This window comes from Leuciscus leuciscus (genome assembly GCF_965113295.1).
Source record: "Leuciscus leuciscus genome assembly, chromosome: 20".
NCBI lineage: Eukaryota > Metazoa > Chordata > Actinopteri > Cypriniformes > Leuciscidae > Leuciscus > Leuciscus leuciscus.
In genome coordinates, this window is record NC_138744.1 from 32,414,360 (window position 1) to 32,432,923 (window position 18,564).

General features: G+C 37.6%; 2 protein-coding genes and 2 long non-coding RNA genes across 5 annotated transcripts in view; 2 read left to right on the forward strand and 2 right to left on the reverse strand.

The window, feature by feature from the left end:
• Nucleotides 1-10,619, forward strand: part of limd1a (LIM domains containing 1a) — a 43,788-nt gene extending 33,169 nt beyond the window's left edge. The window contains exons 6-8 of the mRNA XM_082150343.1: nt 4,588-4,639; nt 7,801-7,869; nt 8,090-10,619. Coding sequence (XP_082006469.1) covers nt 4,588-4,639; nt 7,801-7,869; nt 8,090-8,233 — 265 coding nt within the window. The 3' untranslated portion in view covers nt 8,234-10,619. The remainder of the gene's footprint in view (nt 1-4,587; nt 4,640-7,800; nt 7,870-8,089) is intronic.
• The window catches only part of LOC309484253, a 288,989-nt gene that overhangs the window by 164,546 nt on the left and 105,879 nt on the right, over nt 1-18,564 (reverse strand). The window lies entirely within an intron of this gene.
• Nucleotides 1,057-1,366, forward strand: LOC309484305. The gene is made up of 2 exons (XR_014200840.1): nt 1,057-1,124; nt 1,156-1,366. It is a non-coding gene; the product is annotated as an uncharacterized lncRNA (long non-coding RNA).
• On the reverse strand, nt 11,268-17,339 carry LOC309484148 (E3 ubiquitin-protein ligase TRIM35-like). Its single transcript, XM_082150391.1, has 6 exons — nt 16,581-17,339; nt 15,581-15,676; nt 15,277-15,507; nt 13,961-13,983; nt 13,765-13,883; nt 11,268-12,205 (listed from the first exon to the last, which is right to left on the reverse strand). Exons 1-6 carry the CDS (start codon nt 16,974-16,976, stop codon nt 11,628-11,630), a joined length of 1,443 nt encoding a protein of 480 aa, XP_082006517.1. The 5' UTR covers nt 16,977-17,339; the 3' UTR covers nt 11,268-11,627.

Consider the following 18,564-nt stretch of genomic DNA (forward strand, 5'->3'; position numbering starts at 1 on the left):
AACTGCTTTACATAGAAAGGAATTAAAATACTACACTATGGCAATTCCAAGTGCTTTGCATAGAAAATAAGCACAAAATAAAAGCAAGGGAAAATAAAATGGTTATAAAAGGAATTAAAAGAGATAAATGATACAGTTAAAAAATGTGTTCGAGTAAAATTAATTAAAGTAGTAAAAAGATAATTCATAGAATAAACTTCTCATCTGGCAAAACACCAGTGTATCTTATTTTGCATATAGTTTTACTCTTACACTGTGTCTGTGGTGTTTATTCGGCACACCTAAGAATTCCATTGGACGTCTCCGATGGACCCGATTTTTCCCTTAAATCAGACATTTGTTCGGAAGCTCTAGGAATGTAGTCGATCCAGTCCGCACCCCACAGAACCTCGAGTTTAATTGACACATCAAACTCACTTCTCAGAATGATATTTTGGGGATATTTAATTTAATTTTATCAATCAATAAATTCCTCTTGAAACAAACTTTGTTGTATTATTTTAATTTAATACTGTGAAGCTGCTTTGATACAATCTGTATTGTGAAAAGCGCTATACAAATAAACTTGACTTGACTTGACTTGACTTCTCCACCACAGACCCAGACCATCAGCGTGGTTTCATCTCTCAAGTTCCCCAGTTAGGTGGTTTATGTTTCTCTCTTACCCAATTCTCAGTGCCATTTGAGTTCAGTTTAGAATCAAAAGGAAGAATACAGTGCAGTCAGTCGGATGTACAGTGGATACAGTTATAAAAATAATTAAAAGAGATAAACTGGCAAAACACTGGTGTATCATATTTTGAACAGCTGCTTGTTATACTGTGAGATTATCCCATGTGGATTGTACTGTGTCTGTGGTGATCTTTCGACACGCCTAAAAATCTATTTGACGTCTCCAATAGACCCGATTTTTCCCTAAAATCGGACAGGAGGAGCTCTAGGAATGGAGCTTCCATTTGTTTGGAAGCTCTTGAATAAACAGGAATGTTCAAGTTCAATTTTATTTATATAGCACATTTACAACAGCCACTAGGCTGACCTAAGTGCTTTACAGAACAACAACATTAAAAGAAGATATAACATGCATAACAACAAATAAAACAAAAAAATTAGAACAACATACAGTAGCTAAGAGTAACCATAAAACAGGACTAGCAAAACAGTATCAGACTCAAATATAAATGAGTAAAACCAACCAAAGAGAAGAATCAATATACTAAAGAAAACAGGTAGGTTTTTAAAAAAGCAGAAAGAGAAGAGTCTGTTCTGATCTCTAGAGAAAGAACCCCTAAAAAAAAACCTTGGGTAGGATTAGGGGTGTGGAGTGCGTGTGTATTACACGGCATAAACTGCGTATCAAATGCACGCAAAACATTTTTTGGCGTATAAATGGCACGAGAAATAAAATTCATGCTATGGATACACACTTTCATGAGATCGTGTTGCCCGATCATATTCAGTAGGCTTGAGAACTATAACCTCCCGCAGCCACTCATGTCCATCGGTGTCATCATAACCTTAATTTTTTACGTGTGAATCCTTACTAAAAATGCTGGTCTATAATGGGCCGTTGGCATGAATTGTACTCGTGATGGAGCGGTAGTGGAGCGAGTGAAAACCACGACGCTCCGCACTCCATTCAAAATCACATCCTCGCTCCGCTCACATACTCTGTTCCAGAGTCGTGGCCCTGCCACCGCAAATGCACACTTTCCTCTACGCTTGAGTCTAAAGCTAGGGACTACCAGCAGAGCCCGGTCGCAGGATCGTAAGCTTCTGGACGGAGTGTAGGGATGAAGAAGTTCAGAGAGATAGGCAGGAGCCAAGTTATGTAGAGATTTAAAAACAAAGAGTAGATTTTTTAAATCTCTTCTCTTGTGAACTGGCAGCCAGTGTAGAGCTCTGAGAATAGGAGAGATGTGATCATATATACCACACTTGTGGAGAAGTCTGGCCGCAGCGTTTTGTACTAGCTGAAGGCTTTCTTTGTAGCCAAGACTTTAAGATCTGTGCCTATTCAGAGTTGGGTTAAAAAAAGATTGATTCAAGTTTAAAGTGTGACAATTACAGCGGTAATTGTTCCCTATTCCCTATTTAGTGAAGTCTGTTTATTAATGGCATTGCCTTATTTTAGCATTGCTTTTGAATCGAGAAACTTACATTGACCAAAACTGCAAAAAGATGACTGCATTAGCTTTGTCCAGATATTATTATAAGCACACTTTTGGTGACTGCACTGCTCCCAATAAAAAAACATTACTTGGAGGGAACTGGAAATTGCGAGCGACTTTTCTTCCCTGTTGTGACGTATATCAGAGTGAAATAGCCTCTCGATTGGTTCGTTTGATCTGATTGGCTCGTTGTCATTTGTTGTTAATGTCACAATCTTCAATTATCAAAAACAATGAAGTGCACAGATATAATAAATACTGCAATATTCCATTAAAAGTAAGAATTGTACATTTTTATTTCATGGTGACTCAGATTTGCCTGGGAAAGCAAAGATTAACAGATGAATAAAGTGAGCTATAAATTTCCTTCAGTTGATGGTAGATGTGTGCTATGTGTTGTGGAGGATTCTTTATAATTTCTTTCACAGGCATTTTCCTCGCAGTAGCTTGTTGTAATGACATTTTATTGTGAGTTTTATTGGTGTTGAAGGGTGTGTGTGTGTGTGTGTGTGTGTGTGTGTGTGTGTGTGTCTGTCTGCTTTGCTACACTGTAAATTCTTCTCATGCATCCTTTGCCGTGAGTGATTATTAATGTTGTTCCAAAACCCCAGACAGTCAGTCAGTCAGGTGGGGACCATATGGAGATGAAATCAAACTGAGCCTTTCCACTCAGTCCTCCTTGGATCTTTCATTGAGATCTGCAGCCTCTCTTCCCCTCTACTCCATCGAAAAATATTTGGGCACTTATAAATGTCTGATTGTCTTTGCGTTTGATAAGTATAGCACTTTGCAAGCAAAATATTTCACAAAAATAAGTTTGTTTTAAATAACAAAACATTAGATGGTTTATGAGAGAGTAGTTTTATTATTCACTTAACCAGTTCCTTTAAAAATGCTAATTCATTTCAAGCTGTGTGTTCTTCTGAGATGCGTAATGGTTAGTTCTGCTGTAGTCTCAGACGTCACGCCCACAGGCCGCTGGCTTGAACGTCTGATAAATATGGCACACAAAATTGGAAACACTTATGGAGTTTCGAAGTCATCATATAATTGGTTGAATTCTGAGATGTGTGTGATACGCATCTTTAACATTCCACCTGGAAACAAAGCCGTTGTGATGCCAAACCCCCTTATGGAAAAGGAAAGCAGTTGTGTTTACAACTGTGATAACGAGCACTTACCAGTGCTAACTAAACACTGGATGTTCAAAAGTATGTGAAGTCCGTGGTGCCACTGTTGCAGCAAACTAATTTATTAGACGCACAACATAGACTGTGATAGACTTTACATTTTCAGGCCCCCAAACATGACGTGGAACAAAACGAACTGTGATTGGTTGCTTTACATGTCAGTCAGACGTCCTCTTGGGCGGTCCTTGGCCAATGAAAGCTGTGATGGAGTCCAGACCTTCTTCTGCCGTCAGTCTGAAGGTCTGGCAACGCGAGACTAATTCAGCTGTGAATTGTTGTATAAACGTAATATTACACTTGCAATTATGTTGTTGGTCTGACTAGCAGGGTGGATTTTAAGAACAGCAACACTCAAGCTTGTGTGGAAATGCTTAATCAGTATTAGCCAGCTCTCTCTCAAGATAACAGCATTCACTTTTGGCTATTGAGAAACCCATAACCAGCTCACATGTTGGTTAAAAGTCATTGCAAAAATGGTTAGTTGGATCTGAGAAAAGCTCTAGCATAATTTGATTGCAGAAGGCTGTTGCTTTGATATTTTGACAAATGCAAAGACATTAAAGGGGTGGTATAATGCCCTTTTCACAAGATGTAAAATAAATCTCTGATGTCCCCAGAGTGTGTGTGTGAAGTTTTAACTCAAAATACCCCACAGATATTTTTATATAGCATGTTAAAGTTGTCACTTTTTGAGGGTGAACGAAAACGCCCCGTTTTGTGTCTGTTCCTTTAAATGCAAATGAGCTTCTGCTCCCAATACAGAGGGCGGAGCTTGTGTCCTTTTTCTGTCTTGATAATCTATAAATCGTGTTCTGGGGGCGCGGTTTATGTAAATTTTAGGGTTAGTGATGTCACTAACCCGGGAGGAATGTGGTGTAGTCCCTACCAGCCGTTTGTTGTAGTCCTTAAAAAACGATTTCTTTAAAAGCAAATATCTCCCTTTGCTTTGAACTTTGAGCGTTGTAACTTTGCAGATATTGTTTATGTTCAAACAGCAACATTACACACTAACTAAAGTTAGAAAAGTGAAACCATAATCAACCACCCCTTTAAGGCATTTTTAAGTGAGGCTGAAGTACCCAAATACTATTTGGGGCCACTAAATATATTATTGTACTGTGGGTAAAGAGTCATGCGGATACCTTTTCTTTCATGGAAGACTTTCATTAAGAAGCCATTTAATATATGATCTGTGTGATTAGTTTTCTCTCTTTTTTTGTTTTCAGAGTTCTAGCACCTAAATGTGCAGCATGCAATCAGCCGATCCTGCCCTCTGAGGTAAGACACGTGAATCTTGTTTGTCTGAAATACCATCTTGGGCATTTAGATGAGCCATATTCTCAGACTGTGTCATAGGCTACGTTCAGACTGTCAGTCCAAATCCGATTTTTGTGCATATCCGATTTAAATCTGATCAGATTTAGCTAGTGTGAATGGCAAAAATCACATGAAATTTTTACCCATCCGTTTCAAGATACATCCATATGTGGTTAGAAATCCTATTTCAATCGCATTTCTGGAAATCCGTTTCAGTCTGACTGGATTTTGCGTGGTTTATGTGACTTTCTCACCCCACGTAAAACGTAAACGTCAGACGTTGTTATAGGAAACATGCTAAAAGTCGCTGCAGAAACAATGCTGTGTTGTTGCAAAGTGCCTGACGAGCAGAAAATGACAATATAACGGAGACATATTTTTGCAACCGGCTGAGACGACGGCACAGATAAAGCCACTCATAATGGTTCTGCCGCATCCACAGAAGACGCAGTAGTCCAACGCTGCGGCTACACATTATCATGTTGGAAAACTTAAATAAGACAACATCTCTATTGCAAACCCCTCCATGTTGTGGTTGTTGTTGTATTTGGTGTATGCCTACCAACACAACATCATTGCTAAAAAAAACAATGCAGATATTCCAGAAAACGAAAGAGCTGTATGGACACAAAATGTGGATGTCAATCATTTTACATCAGATTACATAAATAATCGAATTTGGACTGTGAACGTAGCCATATAATCATCTTTCCCTGTATTAAACCCTATTCGGACAGGATTAGTTTAACATGGAGAGGTGGGGTAAAGTAATAATTACCAGAGCTTCTCTGTGATTTTAGTCCCGTCCGAATGTGCATCTCAGTAATCATTACGGACAATGTCAGTAATGATTACGGCGACTCTTACCTTCAATAAAAAAAATGTCCGGAAAATGACCTCAGGTAATACTAACCCCGTGCGAATAGACCCGCTGTAAATATGTACGTAAATATTTCGTCATTTCCTGTTTAAAAGTTGTTTTCTGCATTTTTTTTTTTAAGTATGGAGACGCTTGAAAAAAGCATTCAGTTGTGTTCTAGACGCTGGGACAAGTCTGTGGCAAAACTCAAGTGTTTTCCGCACACCATTCAGATCAGAAAGAAGATCGAAAGCACTTGTTAGAGGCACAAAACATCTTTTAGCTTTAGGTTAGTGCCTATTACCAATACAATACAATCTGAAGTTAATTAATACATCGTTCGACCGGACGTAACTGTTTATATATATAAATATAGGTTATATGTGTTTGCGCACGTGATATCAGGAAGCAAGGTAATACACACATGATGACATGAGGGTGACGGCGATGCGCAAATCGAGTTACTCTTCCCACTTCTGCTAGTTTTACTGATATTGATCTAGAGTGACGAATAAGTCGCATGAATTCCGATTTGACTGTTCAGACTGAGTTCGCATTGCAAAACATCCCGACCTGTGTCGGATTTAGGACCACATATGGAAGTGGCACAAATCAAAATTGAAAAGACCAGATTTCAGTGTGTGCTGTTCACACAGTCACATATATGAGCTAAAAAATCGGATTTGGGCCACATTTGCCTGCAGTTTGAACGTAGCCTAAGATCTACATGTCAAAGCAAGGCTCTGCCAATGCCAGTTTAGACTTATGATGTGTCTTTGCTTGATATGGGACAAGTAACCAAACAGTGCATGGGAATTTTCTACTACTGAGTAGACCTTACAACTACAGTTACTTACACTATGCTGAACATCTAGAACATTCCAAAACATTTAAAGCTTTCTTTAGGCCTGTTACTGAAGTTAATTCTGTTAGCATTGATAAAGGAGTGATTACTGCTAAGTTAGGGCATGTGTCATTTGTTTAACCCCCCGTCTATAATTAGAGATGCCCCCCGAGGCATGCTGCACTCCAACACCATCAAGAGAGCAAGAGCTCAGTTTATCTTGCACCTGATGAGAAACTCTACAGGAATTCATTCTCTCTGAGCTGAAGTGATTGCTTTAACTAGAAAAGATCAGAAAACAATAAGGAATATTTCACCCAAAAATTTCAAACCCTTATGTTGTTATATTTTTCTATTGGACACAAAAGTCTTTATGTTTCTCTTTTCCATTCAACAACAGTTCATAGTGACCATGGCTAAATAACGACAGGATTTTTTGGATGAACTATTCCTTTAATAGCAACAAGCATCAACCAACCCAGGCTTATTGGAAATATGCATCTGCAAAGCTGCAAAAACTTAGACCTCTTAGAAATACATACATTTAACGCGGTTTCCAGCTGAAATAAACACTCAGATGCAGTAAAACTGAGAAATATTTTAGTCATTTTCAGACAAATTATGATTACAGGCCCAGATTATCAGTTAATGAAGACTTGTTTTACACAGTTCCTTGTACAATACTATGTTACAACTTCAAAACACTTTTACCATAATGCATGATTTGTAAACTAATTAATTTTGACGTTTGCATCACATAATCAGATCTGTGCAAAAGTCTTAAGCACATTAGTATTTTAGACAAAAAAAAAAAGAAAAAAAGGTTTTATGTCAGTTATGTGTATCTGTTTCTGTAGTGTGTCAGTAGGAAATATCAGTTTACATTTCCAAACTTTCCTTTTACCATTATTTGTAATAATCCAGTGAGATTTGTGTATGCACAAGGAGTCTGACAACAGCCGGTATGATCTGATCTCACCATCATCGAGTCTGTCTGCGATTATATGAAGAAACAGAAAAAACTGAGACAGACTAAATCCAGCAATGTCTCCAAGACGCTTGAAGAAAATACTAATGTGCCTAAGACTTTTGCACAGTACTGGATATGGCTTTTCTTTCTCAGTTGCTCACCTGGTATAGCATTGCATTTGTGATGTAATGCACTCGGGTACGAGTCCTGTGAAATCATGTTAAAAGAGCTGAAAGCCTTTTGTAGAAATGCAGGCAGTATTTTCAGTGAGCCTGGGTTGGCATTAACACATAGTCAACAAGGGAAATAATTTGTATTCGTTGTTAGTTGACAGATGATAAAACAGCAGAGAGCAAAGATTTCAGTATGGTCGTCTCATCGTGTGTGTTGTGAAAAGCTGTGTTTGTCCAGATATGTCTCATAATCTGACTAGTTGTTTACTCCCATAGGGATCGGATGAAACCATTCGAGTGGTCTCCATGGACAGGGACTACCACGTGGAGTGCTATCACTGTGAGGTGAGTTGAGCTTGGAAGATGACAACAGTAATACGGTCAGAAAACTAGGCAAGTCTCACCTGTGCTCTGATTTAGTGTTATTCTCAATGGTCATATGATGCCGTTTTAAAAATGCATTGTTATAATAGAATAGGTTAACATGCTTCAGTGTTAAAAAAACCCATTGTTTTTCACATACTGTACATTATTGTAGCATGAGCGTGTGCAACTCTTTCCCCAGGACTGTCAGATGGAGTTGAATGACGAGGAGGGTCACCGCTGCTATCCTCTGGACGGACGCCTGCTCTGTCACGCATGTCACCTCAAACACATCGACCCCGCCGCCCCTCTGTCCACAGCAAACAACTATCACAGTCAGTTTTAGAGATCTGACACCCCCTTGTGGGCGTTCAGAGATATCATTGTTTGCCAAAGATGCTCAGCTATTGCATTACCAAAAACCACAGCTGAGATTGAGATTACAAAAAGAAAGTCATTTAGCCTGGCTTGTATGAGACAAATGCTGTAAACAAAGAGCCTATGCAAAATGCTACAGATTTTTGTAAATCGGGCAACCAGTACATATCTGACAAAACATTGCAAACTTTTGTCTGAATTTCTAGAATGCCACCTAATAGTATATAAACATTTATTTAAGTTTTTTTTTTTTTTTAAGGTGAACTCAGTAATTGTTTTTATCCACTTGTGCTGGACGATATGGACGGAGTCATGAAGTTATACTGATACCAAGCAAAGTAGATCTGCTAGAAAAGCTATTTTGTGTTTACTGATGCCATTGTGAACATTAATTATTTCAAAAGCTCATTTGGATGCTTGTGCACATGTAAGCACATCAAGCATAAACCAACCAATGCAGCTTTTCCGAGTGATCACATCAGCTGAATCTTTATTTATTAAATATCACACTTTTCTACAGCGATGTTTGCAAAAACTATTATTAAATACCTTTGAGATTATATCATTAAACATAATTCAGCAGTTCTCCACAACTCTTAAACTTGGCAGGTCAAACCCACACCTTAACTGATTGGAACACCAATTACTCTCAATTCGAGAGTTTTTTTTTTCTGTTAATGACTTTGATTGTTTGTACATTTTGTTCAGTAAAGGGATTTGGCACAATAGAATGCCAAGTTTGGTGGATCAGATCACAAAAGCTGTTCTTGCAGAAATTCTGATAATTTAAGTGGGTTCCCAAACTTGTTTCACAAAACACCAGATTAAGATGAAATGATCCTGAGGCCAAAAGTAACTGCAGCGTAGCTCACCTTAGTAAATCATTCATACGCCTATTGCTTCTATCATTTTCACAAGTTAAGCGGTTGATTGTGTTCACTGCCTTATCTTCTCAGATCTCACTCTGTTACTTATTTATCGATCTGCTCCTATTAAAAAGTAGGATGTGATGTGTTATGCGGATGATTTTGAAAAATAAAAGATTTTATGATTTATCAAGAAAAAAAAAGTCAGCTCTTCTATGCCTAAAGTTTAAAGTTCACCCAAACATGGAAATGCTGTTATTATTTAGATGCCATGTCATTCCAAAACTGTCTTTCTTTCTTTCTTCTGTGGCGCATAGAAGAAATGTTTCAGTGTTGGTTACCACAAATATTTTTTACATTATTTATTTTACGTTCCACAGAAGAATGTGGGTACATGAGTACATGATGACAGAATTTTGGGGTTAACTATCCCTTTAACACATTGTCCTATAATAACCATAACACTATTTTAGACTACTGCTTTTTTGCCACCTCAGAACCAGTATAAACACTGTTTATGTGTGTTCTTTCTAAAACCGAGTGTTACTTCAAGAACAATCGTAGCATTAGTTCTGGCAGTTCTTAACTGATCTATGTCTACCTAAAGGAATACAACGCCTATCATGGCATCCCTATATAAGGTCTATTCAGTATTGTCAGATGCTTTATCACATTGCTCAGGAGCTTATTACCCTCCTCCATCCACTGCTCATCCTCTCGTCCAAAGTCAGGACTAGCCCTACTTGGAAATATAGTGTTTTATAGTTTCCAAAGTTACTTTTTAGGGTTCCTAATAGGGCTGCACAATATATCGAAATTATCTAAATATCGCAAATGTATTTATCGCGATATGCATATCGCAACGGCTTGCAATAACGGTGGGTCATGAACAAAAGACAAAGAGAAAATCACTTTTTAATAACTTTTGTAGCTTTAATTAGAATCAGTATACAGTACAGGCCAAAAGTTTGGACACATTACTATTTAATGTTTTTGAAAGAAGTTTCTTCTGCTCATCAAGCCTGCCTTTATTTGATCAAAAATACAGATTTTTTTTTAATATATTGTGATATATTATTACAATTTAAAATAATTGGTTTTCAATTTATTATACTTAAAATTATCATTTATTTCTGTGATGCAAAGCTGAATTTTCAGGATCATTACTCCAGTCTATCACATGATCCTTTAGAAATCATTCTAAAATGATGATTCATTATCAAACAGTTCTGCTGCTTAATATTTTTTCATAACCTGTGATACTTTTTTAGGATACTTTGATGAATAAAAAGTTAAAAAATTTTAAGAAAAAAAAAAGCACTTTAAAAAGCCTACTTTTTAAAAAATAAATCAATACTTTTATTCAGCAAGGATGTGTTAAATTGATAAAAAGTGATAATAAAGAAGATTTATATTATTAGAAAATATTTTTTTATTTTGAATAAATGCAGTTCTTTTTAACCTTTTATTCATCAAATATATTAGGCAGCAGAACTGTGTCCATTACTGTCAGAGTAATGATGCTGAAAATTCAGCTTTGCATCACAGAAATAAATGATAATTTAAAGTATAAATTGAAAACCAATTCTTTTAAATTGTAATAATAAATCACAATATTACATTTTTTTTTCTGTATTTTTGATCAAATAAATGCAGGCTTGATGAGGAGAAAAAACTTCTTTCAAAAACATTAAAAACAGTAATGTGTCCAAACTTTTGGCCTGTACTGTATATTTAACGATATCTTTTGCATTTCTAATCCAAACAATGTCAAACTTGGCACTGCACTTACTCGTGCCCGTAGCGAGACACCCGTCAAGCTTGAAATCCATTGGACTAACGGACAGATAGACAGACAGACGTTTCTGTAATTTACATACATACATACATATACATAATTATTTTTCTTACCAGGAAGGTCCCGTTGAGATACAATATCTCTTCTACCAGTAGAAGATACCATCATATATATACCGGTATGTATGTATGTATATATATATATATATATATATATATATATATATATATATATATATATATATATACACACACCCAACATTGGAATTTTTTATTTTAGGAGGCTTTTTTTATTTCAGAACTTTTTCACACACACACACACACACACACACACACACACACACACACACACACACACGCTTATTGGTGGAGAGGAGACAGAGTGATGAAGTCAGTCAGTCAATATAGGGATGATTAGGAGGCCATGATGGACAAATGTGGCCAGGAAACCCCTTCTCTTTCGAAAGACATCCTGGGATTTTTTGTGACCACAGAGTCAGGACCTCAGTTTAACGTCTCATCCGAAGGACGGTGCTTGTTACAGTATAGTGTCCCCATCACTGTACTGGAGCATTGGGACCCACACAGACCACAGTGTGAGCGCCCCCTGCTGGCCTCACTAACACCTCTTCCAGCAGCAACCTGGTTTTCCCAGGAGTCTCCCATCCAGGTACTGACCAGGCTCAACCCTGCTCAGCTTCAACAGTCTTGGGCTACAGGGTGATATGGCTGCGGTTTAGGCTCCTCTGTGGTTATACTAAACTCAACAGGTAAGATTCTGAGTGGGAAATCTGTACAGCTGCTATAGAGTAATGGAAAGACTGCTTCTGTAAATGTGCTGGTGAAAGTGATCAGATGAGTGTTTGTAAGCGGATCAGAGAATGAAATCGTTCCTCTGTCCCAGTCCAGCTTCACTCTGATCACCTTCAGTCTCTCTTCAACAGATAAATGTGTGCGAGCCATCAGAGGTGACTGTGACGTATACTGACCCGCCATATAACGCACACGCCACACTCCGGTGTCGAAGAACGCGTCTCCTTTTCTCTGGGTAGATGCTGTCGTTACTCCAACAGACCAGCACGTGTTGTTCTCGACCTCCACATGCCAGCAGTGCTTTCCAGAGTTAAAGCCCTCAGAGCCCACCACACAGTGATAATAGTCAAATCTCTCTGGATTTTCTGGATACTGTTGTGTATTAGCGCTGGATTTTACATGGGTCAGATCATCAGACAGGAACAGCAGAGGATATGCAGTGTTGGGGTCCAGTGTGACAGGAGCTGATGAGAGAATACAATGGTCAGAATACAAAACACATCGCAGGCATGACTTTTCTGGTGAGTTTAAAGGGGTTGTTGATTATGATTTCACTTTTTTAACTTTAGTTAGTGTGTAATGTTGCTGTTTGAGCGTAAACAACATCTGTAAAGTTACGACGCTCAAAGTTAAATGCAAAGGGAGATATTTTCTTTTACAGAAATCGCTTTTTAAGGACTACAACAAACGGCAGGTAGGGACTACAATGAGTTAATTCATGGGTTAGTGAATTTACATAAACCCCGTCCCTGGAAACGTGATTATTTATAGATTATCATGACAGAATATGCTAATCCAGGGCTATTAAACTGGCGGCCCGCCAATCATCTCCATCCGGCCCGACGGCACCACCCTCCTCCTCCTCTTTTCCTGGCGGTGCTTCTGAGTTAGTGTGATACGCGCTCCGATCGACCTGAGAAACGTTTTACGTGTGAATATTTCAGCAGTTATTATGTGTGTCCCGTACTTCTGTCGACTGAACCAGCGATACCAATCATTCGTGAATTAATCATTCTTTTGGCTCGATTCTTTCTAAACGCGTTTGCATAGCGGTCTGAAACTATTCGATTTGTTCGGACCGCTCTGTCACTGAATCATCTGGAGCGGTTTCTCGGTCAGTAACAACAAATATCGCTGTTTTCAGTTGTTTCACTAGTTGTTTCAACACGGCCCAGCACAGAGTTGGGTTTACTCCCGGACATTATTATTAAACAGCGTTGCGACAACCAGTGGGAAGCGTTTCAGTTCGACAGAAACCTCTCTGTTACAAACCACAAATCACTCGATGGTTTAACTAGTATTAAATGGGATGAAACAGCCTCAACATTCCCAACACGACTGATGAGGAAAGCAGGAGAAACACTGTGTCATGAACGAAGTTAGAAGACTTTAAATCCCCTAATCATCCTTACAAACATTTACATGAATGTAATGTAGTAATTTAACATGGGTTGGGCAGAAATGTGCAATATTTATATTGAATATGTTATAGTCATTTATATTGCATTAGATTTATTAGATGGTTAGAGGAATATATAATACATTTTTGTTATGAAAATACTGTATGACAGTTTCTTTGTAAAGGTGCGTATAGTTTTTAACCTGTGTTTAGGCATTTTTTATACAGTGGGAGTGAGCAACATGTCCTGTTGCTTCTACATGTTGTCGCTTCTTCTTGAGTCTCTCCATCTTTGTCTGACTCCGGTTTGAACATAAAAGGCTAAATGTATTTGAAATTTTCAGTGTGTGTGTGTGTGTGGTAATCTGAGCTGAATTGTTTAATTCATTTGCATTTAAAGGGACACACAAAAACAGCACGTTTTTTGCTCACCCTCAAAAAGTGACAATTTTAACATGCTATAAAAATATCTGTGGGGTATTTTGAGCTAAAACTTCACACACACACTCTGGGGACATCGGAGACTTATTTTATATCTTGTGAAAAGGGCATTATACCACCCCTTTAAATCCAATGTGTAATTATTGCCTGTGATACTGTCATTCAAACCCATACAAAACTCACTGATATGAACTATCTCCTGCATCTTCTCCCAGACTTTGAACCTCAGGTTCCCCAGGTGTTCTGGCACATTCATCAATGCTCCAGTAGGAATCCCTGGATCCTGCAGTGTGATCCGGGCTCTGCAATTACATTCAGGAGTTTTAAAAAACAGAACGACTGCCCTGCAGAGAAAAGAGCAAGAGAACGCCTCACTTACCTTTCTTCTGAGAACTTGAAGTTCTGCAAAACACAAGAGGAGGAAATAAGCTTCATGTGTACACGATCAAATGTCTTATTTAACCCTCAAAGTTGTCGACCAATATTGATTTTTGATGCCGATGAGATGTCGATATAATACTTTTCAGAGTGTCTATTTACACAAAGTGCAAAGAGCCTGCCTTGTTGGCAGAGGCTGTTTACACTAACTCCCACCATTGTGTGATGAGTTAGACAAAATTATAAAAGAAACCCATCTGATAACAAGATCAATGGCATGGAGAGTAAGGGGCCGTTCACACAGAACATGTTTTTGTGTTCCACTGCACAGCTTTTCAATTGTTTTCTATGTAAATACGTGCTAGATGGATGCGTTTGACCGTTACGCTCATGTCTTGTGTCTTCTGCAGCGTCTCGCATGTCACACAGCACTCGAAAAACATGGCAAAAAGTTAAAAGAAGTAAAAAAATTTAAAAAGTATCTAGTCCTTGCTGGGTTTTTTTGTGTGTGTGTTTTTAACACTGCAAAAATGCGTTCTGTGTGAAAAAGTAGACGCTCGTCCTGATTTTGTAGAGTTAGACGCGTTCCTGTGATTCTGGAGCAACATTCCTGTCTGAAAATTTTGTCCTAATCATATAACTACTCCGAAACCTACTCATAAGTTATAACTAAAATCAGAGGGAAATGACTGAATAACTGATGTAGAACAATGTGAATAAGACTGATGTTAGGTCAGGGTTCGGGTTAGTAGAATAAATTGACGTACAGTAGTTGCAAAGTTACTGAATGTCTGTATGTTGGAGCATCAAAATAAAGTGTTATCAGATATTAATCAGACAGTCTATTAATACTCTAATGAGGGTTAGTTGACATGTAGTTCCAAAGTTACTTACAGTCAGTAGAACGTCTAAAGTGGGCCATTGAAATACAGTGTTTCTGAAAATACTGCTATTTTTGTAAATAGCTGCCAATAGTTTTTCGTATACCATTTAGTTTCTTTGTTTAACAGTTCTGTCTAATAATCTATTAGAACTGTTAAACAGAGAAGTCAGAGATAAACTAATGAAGAAGGAGAATGGGAGCTCTGATGATCTCAGCGATGTCAAAATCAAAATCCTGCTTCGACACATCGACCAAACAGAAACACTTCTATCAGTCGACCCTCAACCTTCATGAGAGTCACTTCAGTGCCTTTATGCTTGATGATGGATACAGTGAAACAATATTGTATAGATAAATATAATAACACCAAGATTAATACAATAAAAATAGATGAATAGCCTACAGTAAAACATTCAATTGAAAATACTTCTTACTTGCAGAAAGGCCATGTTGGCAGCGTCTAAACCAGCTTTTATAGTTCTGACGTTGCTTGAAAGAGATTCTATTTCTCTGTCTAGTTGTTCAATCCTTTCTTTCATCATCCGACTCTTCTGATTCTCTTCCTCTATCAGTGCAGATATTCTGTGCGTCTCTTCATCTCGCAGGAACTGATGAAGCCGCTCGAACTCCTCCTGCAAGCGTCTCACGGTCTGCTGAGCCTGAGTCTGCAGTGTAAAATACAGAGCGTTTCTTCTGCATGAATCATTGTGAGAAAATCATCTAGAAAATGTCACTCACCTTAATGTGTTGTGCTGTATCATCAAATGATTGTTTCATTTCATTAAAGCTCTCGAGTTTTTCTTGTAAATGTTTTAATGAGGTCTTCAATTCCTCCTGAAATACAATAAACAGTTGATGTTTGTTAAATCAATGGAACGCCATTAATATTACTGTTATGCAAAAGAGTAAGACTATATAATTTTAAGCAGTGATTCCCAACCTTTTTTACTCAAAGGCCACATATTGGCAAAGATCATTCTTCTACTTTTTATTTATTTATTAACAGAAACTGGGAGTGTAGATATATTAAATTAATTAAACACAATTAATTTTGTCATCCTATAAGATTCTATATTTTTTAAGTAAAATAAGTTACTGAGGGGAAAATTGACATCTTCACCCTTTATTCAAATATTATATATATAAAAAAAAGTGTTTTGTAAAGATGTTTTAAGAATATTGTGTAGTTATACAATAACTGTGCTTATTGTTACAGTTGTGCTTATAGTCGATTGTTTTATTAGCAATAATAACGCAATGAAACATGCCAAGTTGTGACACCATCATTTTTGGCCAGGCTGTCATTCAAAGAAATTATGAACACAAGCAAAAACTATAGAGAACAAATGAAATATTAATAACTGAATATGCTAGTCATTGTATGCTTTTTCCTGTGAGCTTTTTGTTTTTCTATGCAACATGCACTAAATAAAATAAAACCTGTAACTGTAGTTTGGCTTTTTTGCCAAATCATTTTGTCAGATAAATAGCTTAACCAAGTTTAGTGTTTTGTTCTTCCAAATTATATATTCCTCATATTTTGATGGTTTAATCGAACTCCCCTCCGGACAGCACTTTATAGGGCCACTATTCAAATTATTCACTTAAATTATGAATGAAATGACGCCTTTCAAAAAAAAAAAAAATTGTGAACATCTCCTGTTTAAATGTTCTGAACTAAGAGACAAGCATGTTGCACTACACTAGAAACGTGTAGGGAGAGATACAGCTGTTTTACCTTCAGAAGTGGAGCGACTTCATCGACGGGCCTGAAAGTGTGATTGAGGTGTTTCTCTGAGTCTCTGCACACCAAACACACAGGCTGTTTATCATCCAGACAGAAGAGCTTGAGTTTCTCGCTGTGCACATCGCAGAAGAACACATCAGATGATGAAGCTCTCTTCCGGAAGAATGACTCGCACATGTTCCGCAATGCGAGATTATCAGGTGGAAGAAATCCTGTGAATCTTTTCCCGCAAACTGGACATTCCTGAACTCCTCGGTCGCTGCTGAACTGTTGAAAACAAGCTTTACACACACTGTGACCGCAGAACAGAAGCACGGGATGGGTGAAGATGTCGAGGCACACGGGACACTGCAGATCCTCCTCTGGGATTTCACACAGAGAACTCATTTTCTATCGCAGTCCCTTTAGTTTTGCTTGACAAACTTCAGAACTATGAAAGCTTCTCATGTCTGTTTTCCCGGATATCCTTGATCCATTAGGATCAGCCGCTAGCTTGATCATGTGATCATCATTATCCACATTAGAGGTTAATGATTAGGCTACTTCAGAGGACGCTTGCAAAGGCAAACTGACTGCCAGATGTTTATTTGAGCTCTCTGTTTGTCTGTCTGTCAATTATTCCACTGAGTGGAAAAAAATATATTCATGCCTTCTGTAAGCAAAACCTCATAGATGCTCTCTTCTCAATTAATTTCCTCGCATGAAGTGGAATTTACATGCATACTGATTTAGCAGTGCTATACAATGCAATAAATGTAATGTGCAGAATAAAGTACGTTTTTTTAAGACGTCTCTTCTGCTCACTTAATTAAAATATAAAACATTAATATTGTGAAATATTATTACCATTTAAAATGACACTTTTCTACTGTAATATATTGTAATTTATTCCAGTTACCAAAGCTGAATTTTCAGCATCATTACTCCAATCTTCAGTGTCACATGATCCAGAAATCATTATAATATGATGATTTGATGCTCTAGAAACATTTCTGATTATTATTAATGTGAGTCTGGGTTCTCCAAGGTTTTTTTTCTCCATTCTATCACTGATAAGAGTTTTGGTTCCTTGCCACTGTTGCCTTGGCTTTTGGCTTGCTTAGTTGGGGACATTTAACATTCAACAATATTATTGATCTGCCTGGATTGACACCATTATATGAGAACTGAACTGAGCTAGGATGCGTTTCCCGAACAACGACGTAACTCGCTGCTTAACTACCATAGTGCGATGCATCGTTGAAGAAATCAACTAGTCACGACTGTTTCCCGAAACTGTACTGTCGCAAATTGGTCGTTCAACCACGTTGGTTAATAACGTCACACACGTGGTGGAGTAATAACTTATTTTAATGAATCTGTTTGAGATCGAATTAACGCTAGATGTTTTGCTATAAATTACAGACATGGCATCTGAGGACTATTTATCAAATATCAATGTTATATACAATCTCTAAAAAGTACACAGGGAGTTTTTAAGTTGAAATGAACTATTTAGCCTAATTTTTTTTTTTTTTAAACAAAAAACAAAACAATACTTGAGTGAGTAAAAGGTGCCACAGTTAATTGTAGTAAAGATCACTTATATATCTTTGCACTTATACAAAGTATGATTTTGTCACGTTTTGGGTTTGTTCATGTCATGTTTCCATGTCTGTCATGTGATTCCCTGTTATGTGATCTTGCCATGTGTTCCCTTGTCTGATGTGTCATGTTGTCATTGGTCCATTGTTTCATTGTTCACAGGTGTCCCTTGTCTTGTAGTTTGTGTATTTAAGCCCTCATGTTATCCATGTGTCTTTGTCAAGTATTGGTTCCTGTAAACACTGTTGTCCATGTCCCATGTCCATGTCTTTCATGCCACGTCATGTTTTTTTTTCCTCATGTTTGGTTTTTTTCTGTTTGTTAATAAACTGCACTTGGGTTCTTTACAACTTGCCTCCAGTGGGATACCCTTACAGATTTATACCTTGGA

Excerpts from the sequence above, each read along its gene's own strand:
- LOC309484148 (XM_082150391.1), bottom strand. The coding sequence starts at position 16,976 with ATGAGTTCTCTGTGTGAAATCCCAGAGGAGGATCTGCAGTGTCCCGTG. Across the intron at positions 15,677-16,580 it reads AAGTCGCTCCACTTCTGAAG|GAGGAATTGAAGACCTCATT; the intron begins GTAAAACAGCTG and ends ATTGTATTTCAG. Across the intron at positions 13,884-13,960 it reads TTCAAGTTCTCAGAAGAAAG|AGCCCGGATCACACTGCAGG; the intron begins GTAAGTGAGGCG and ends ATGTAATTGCAG.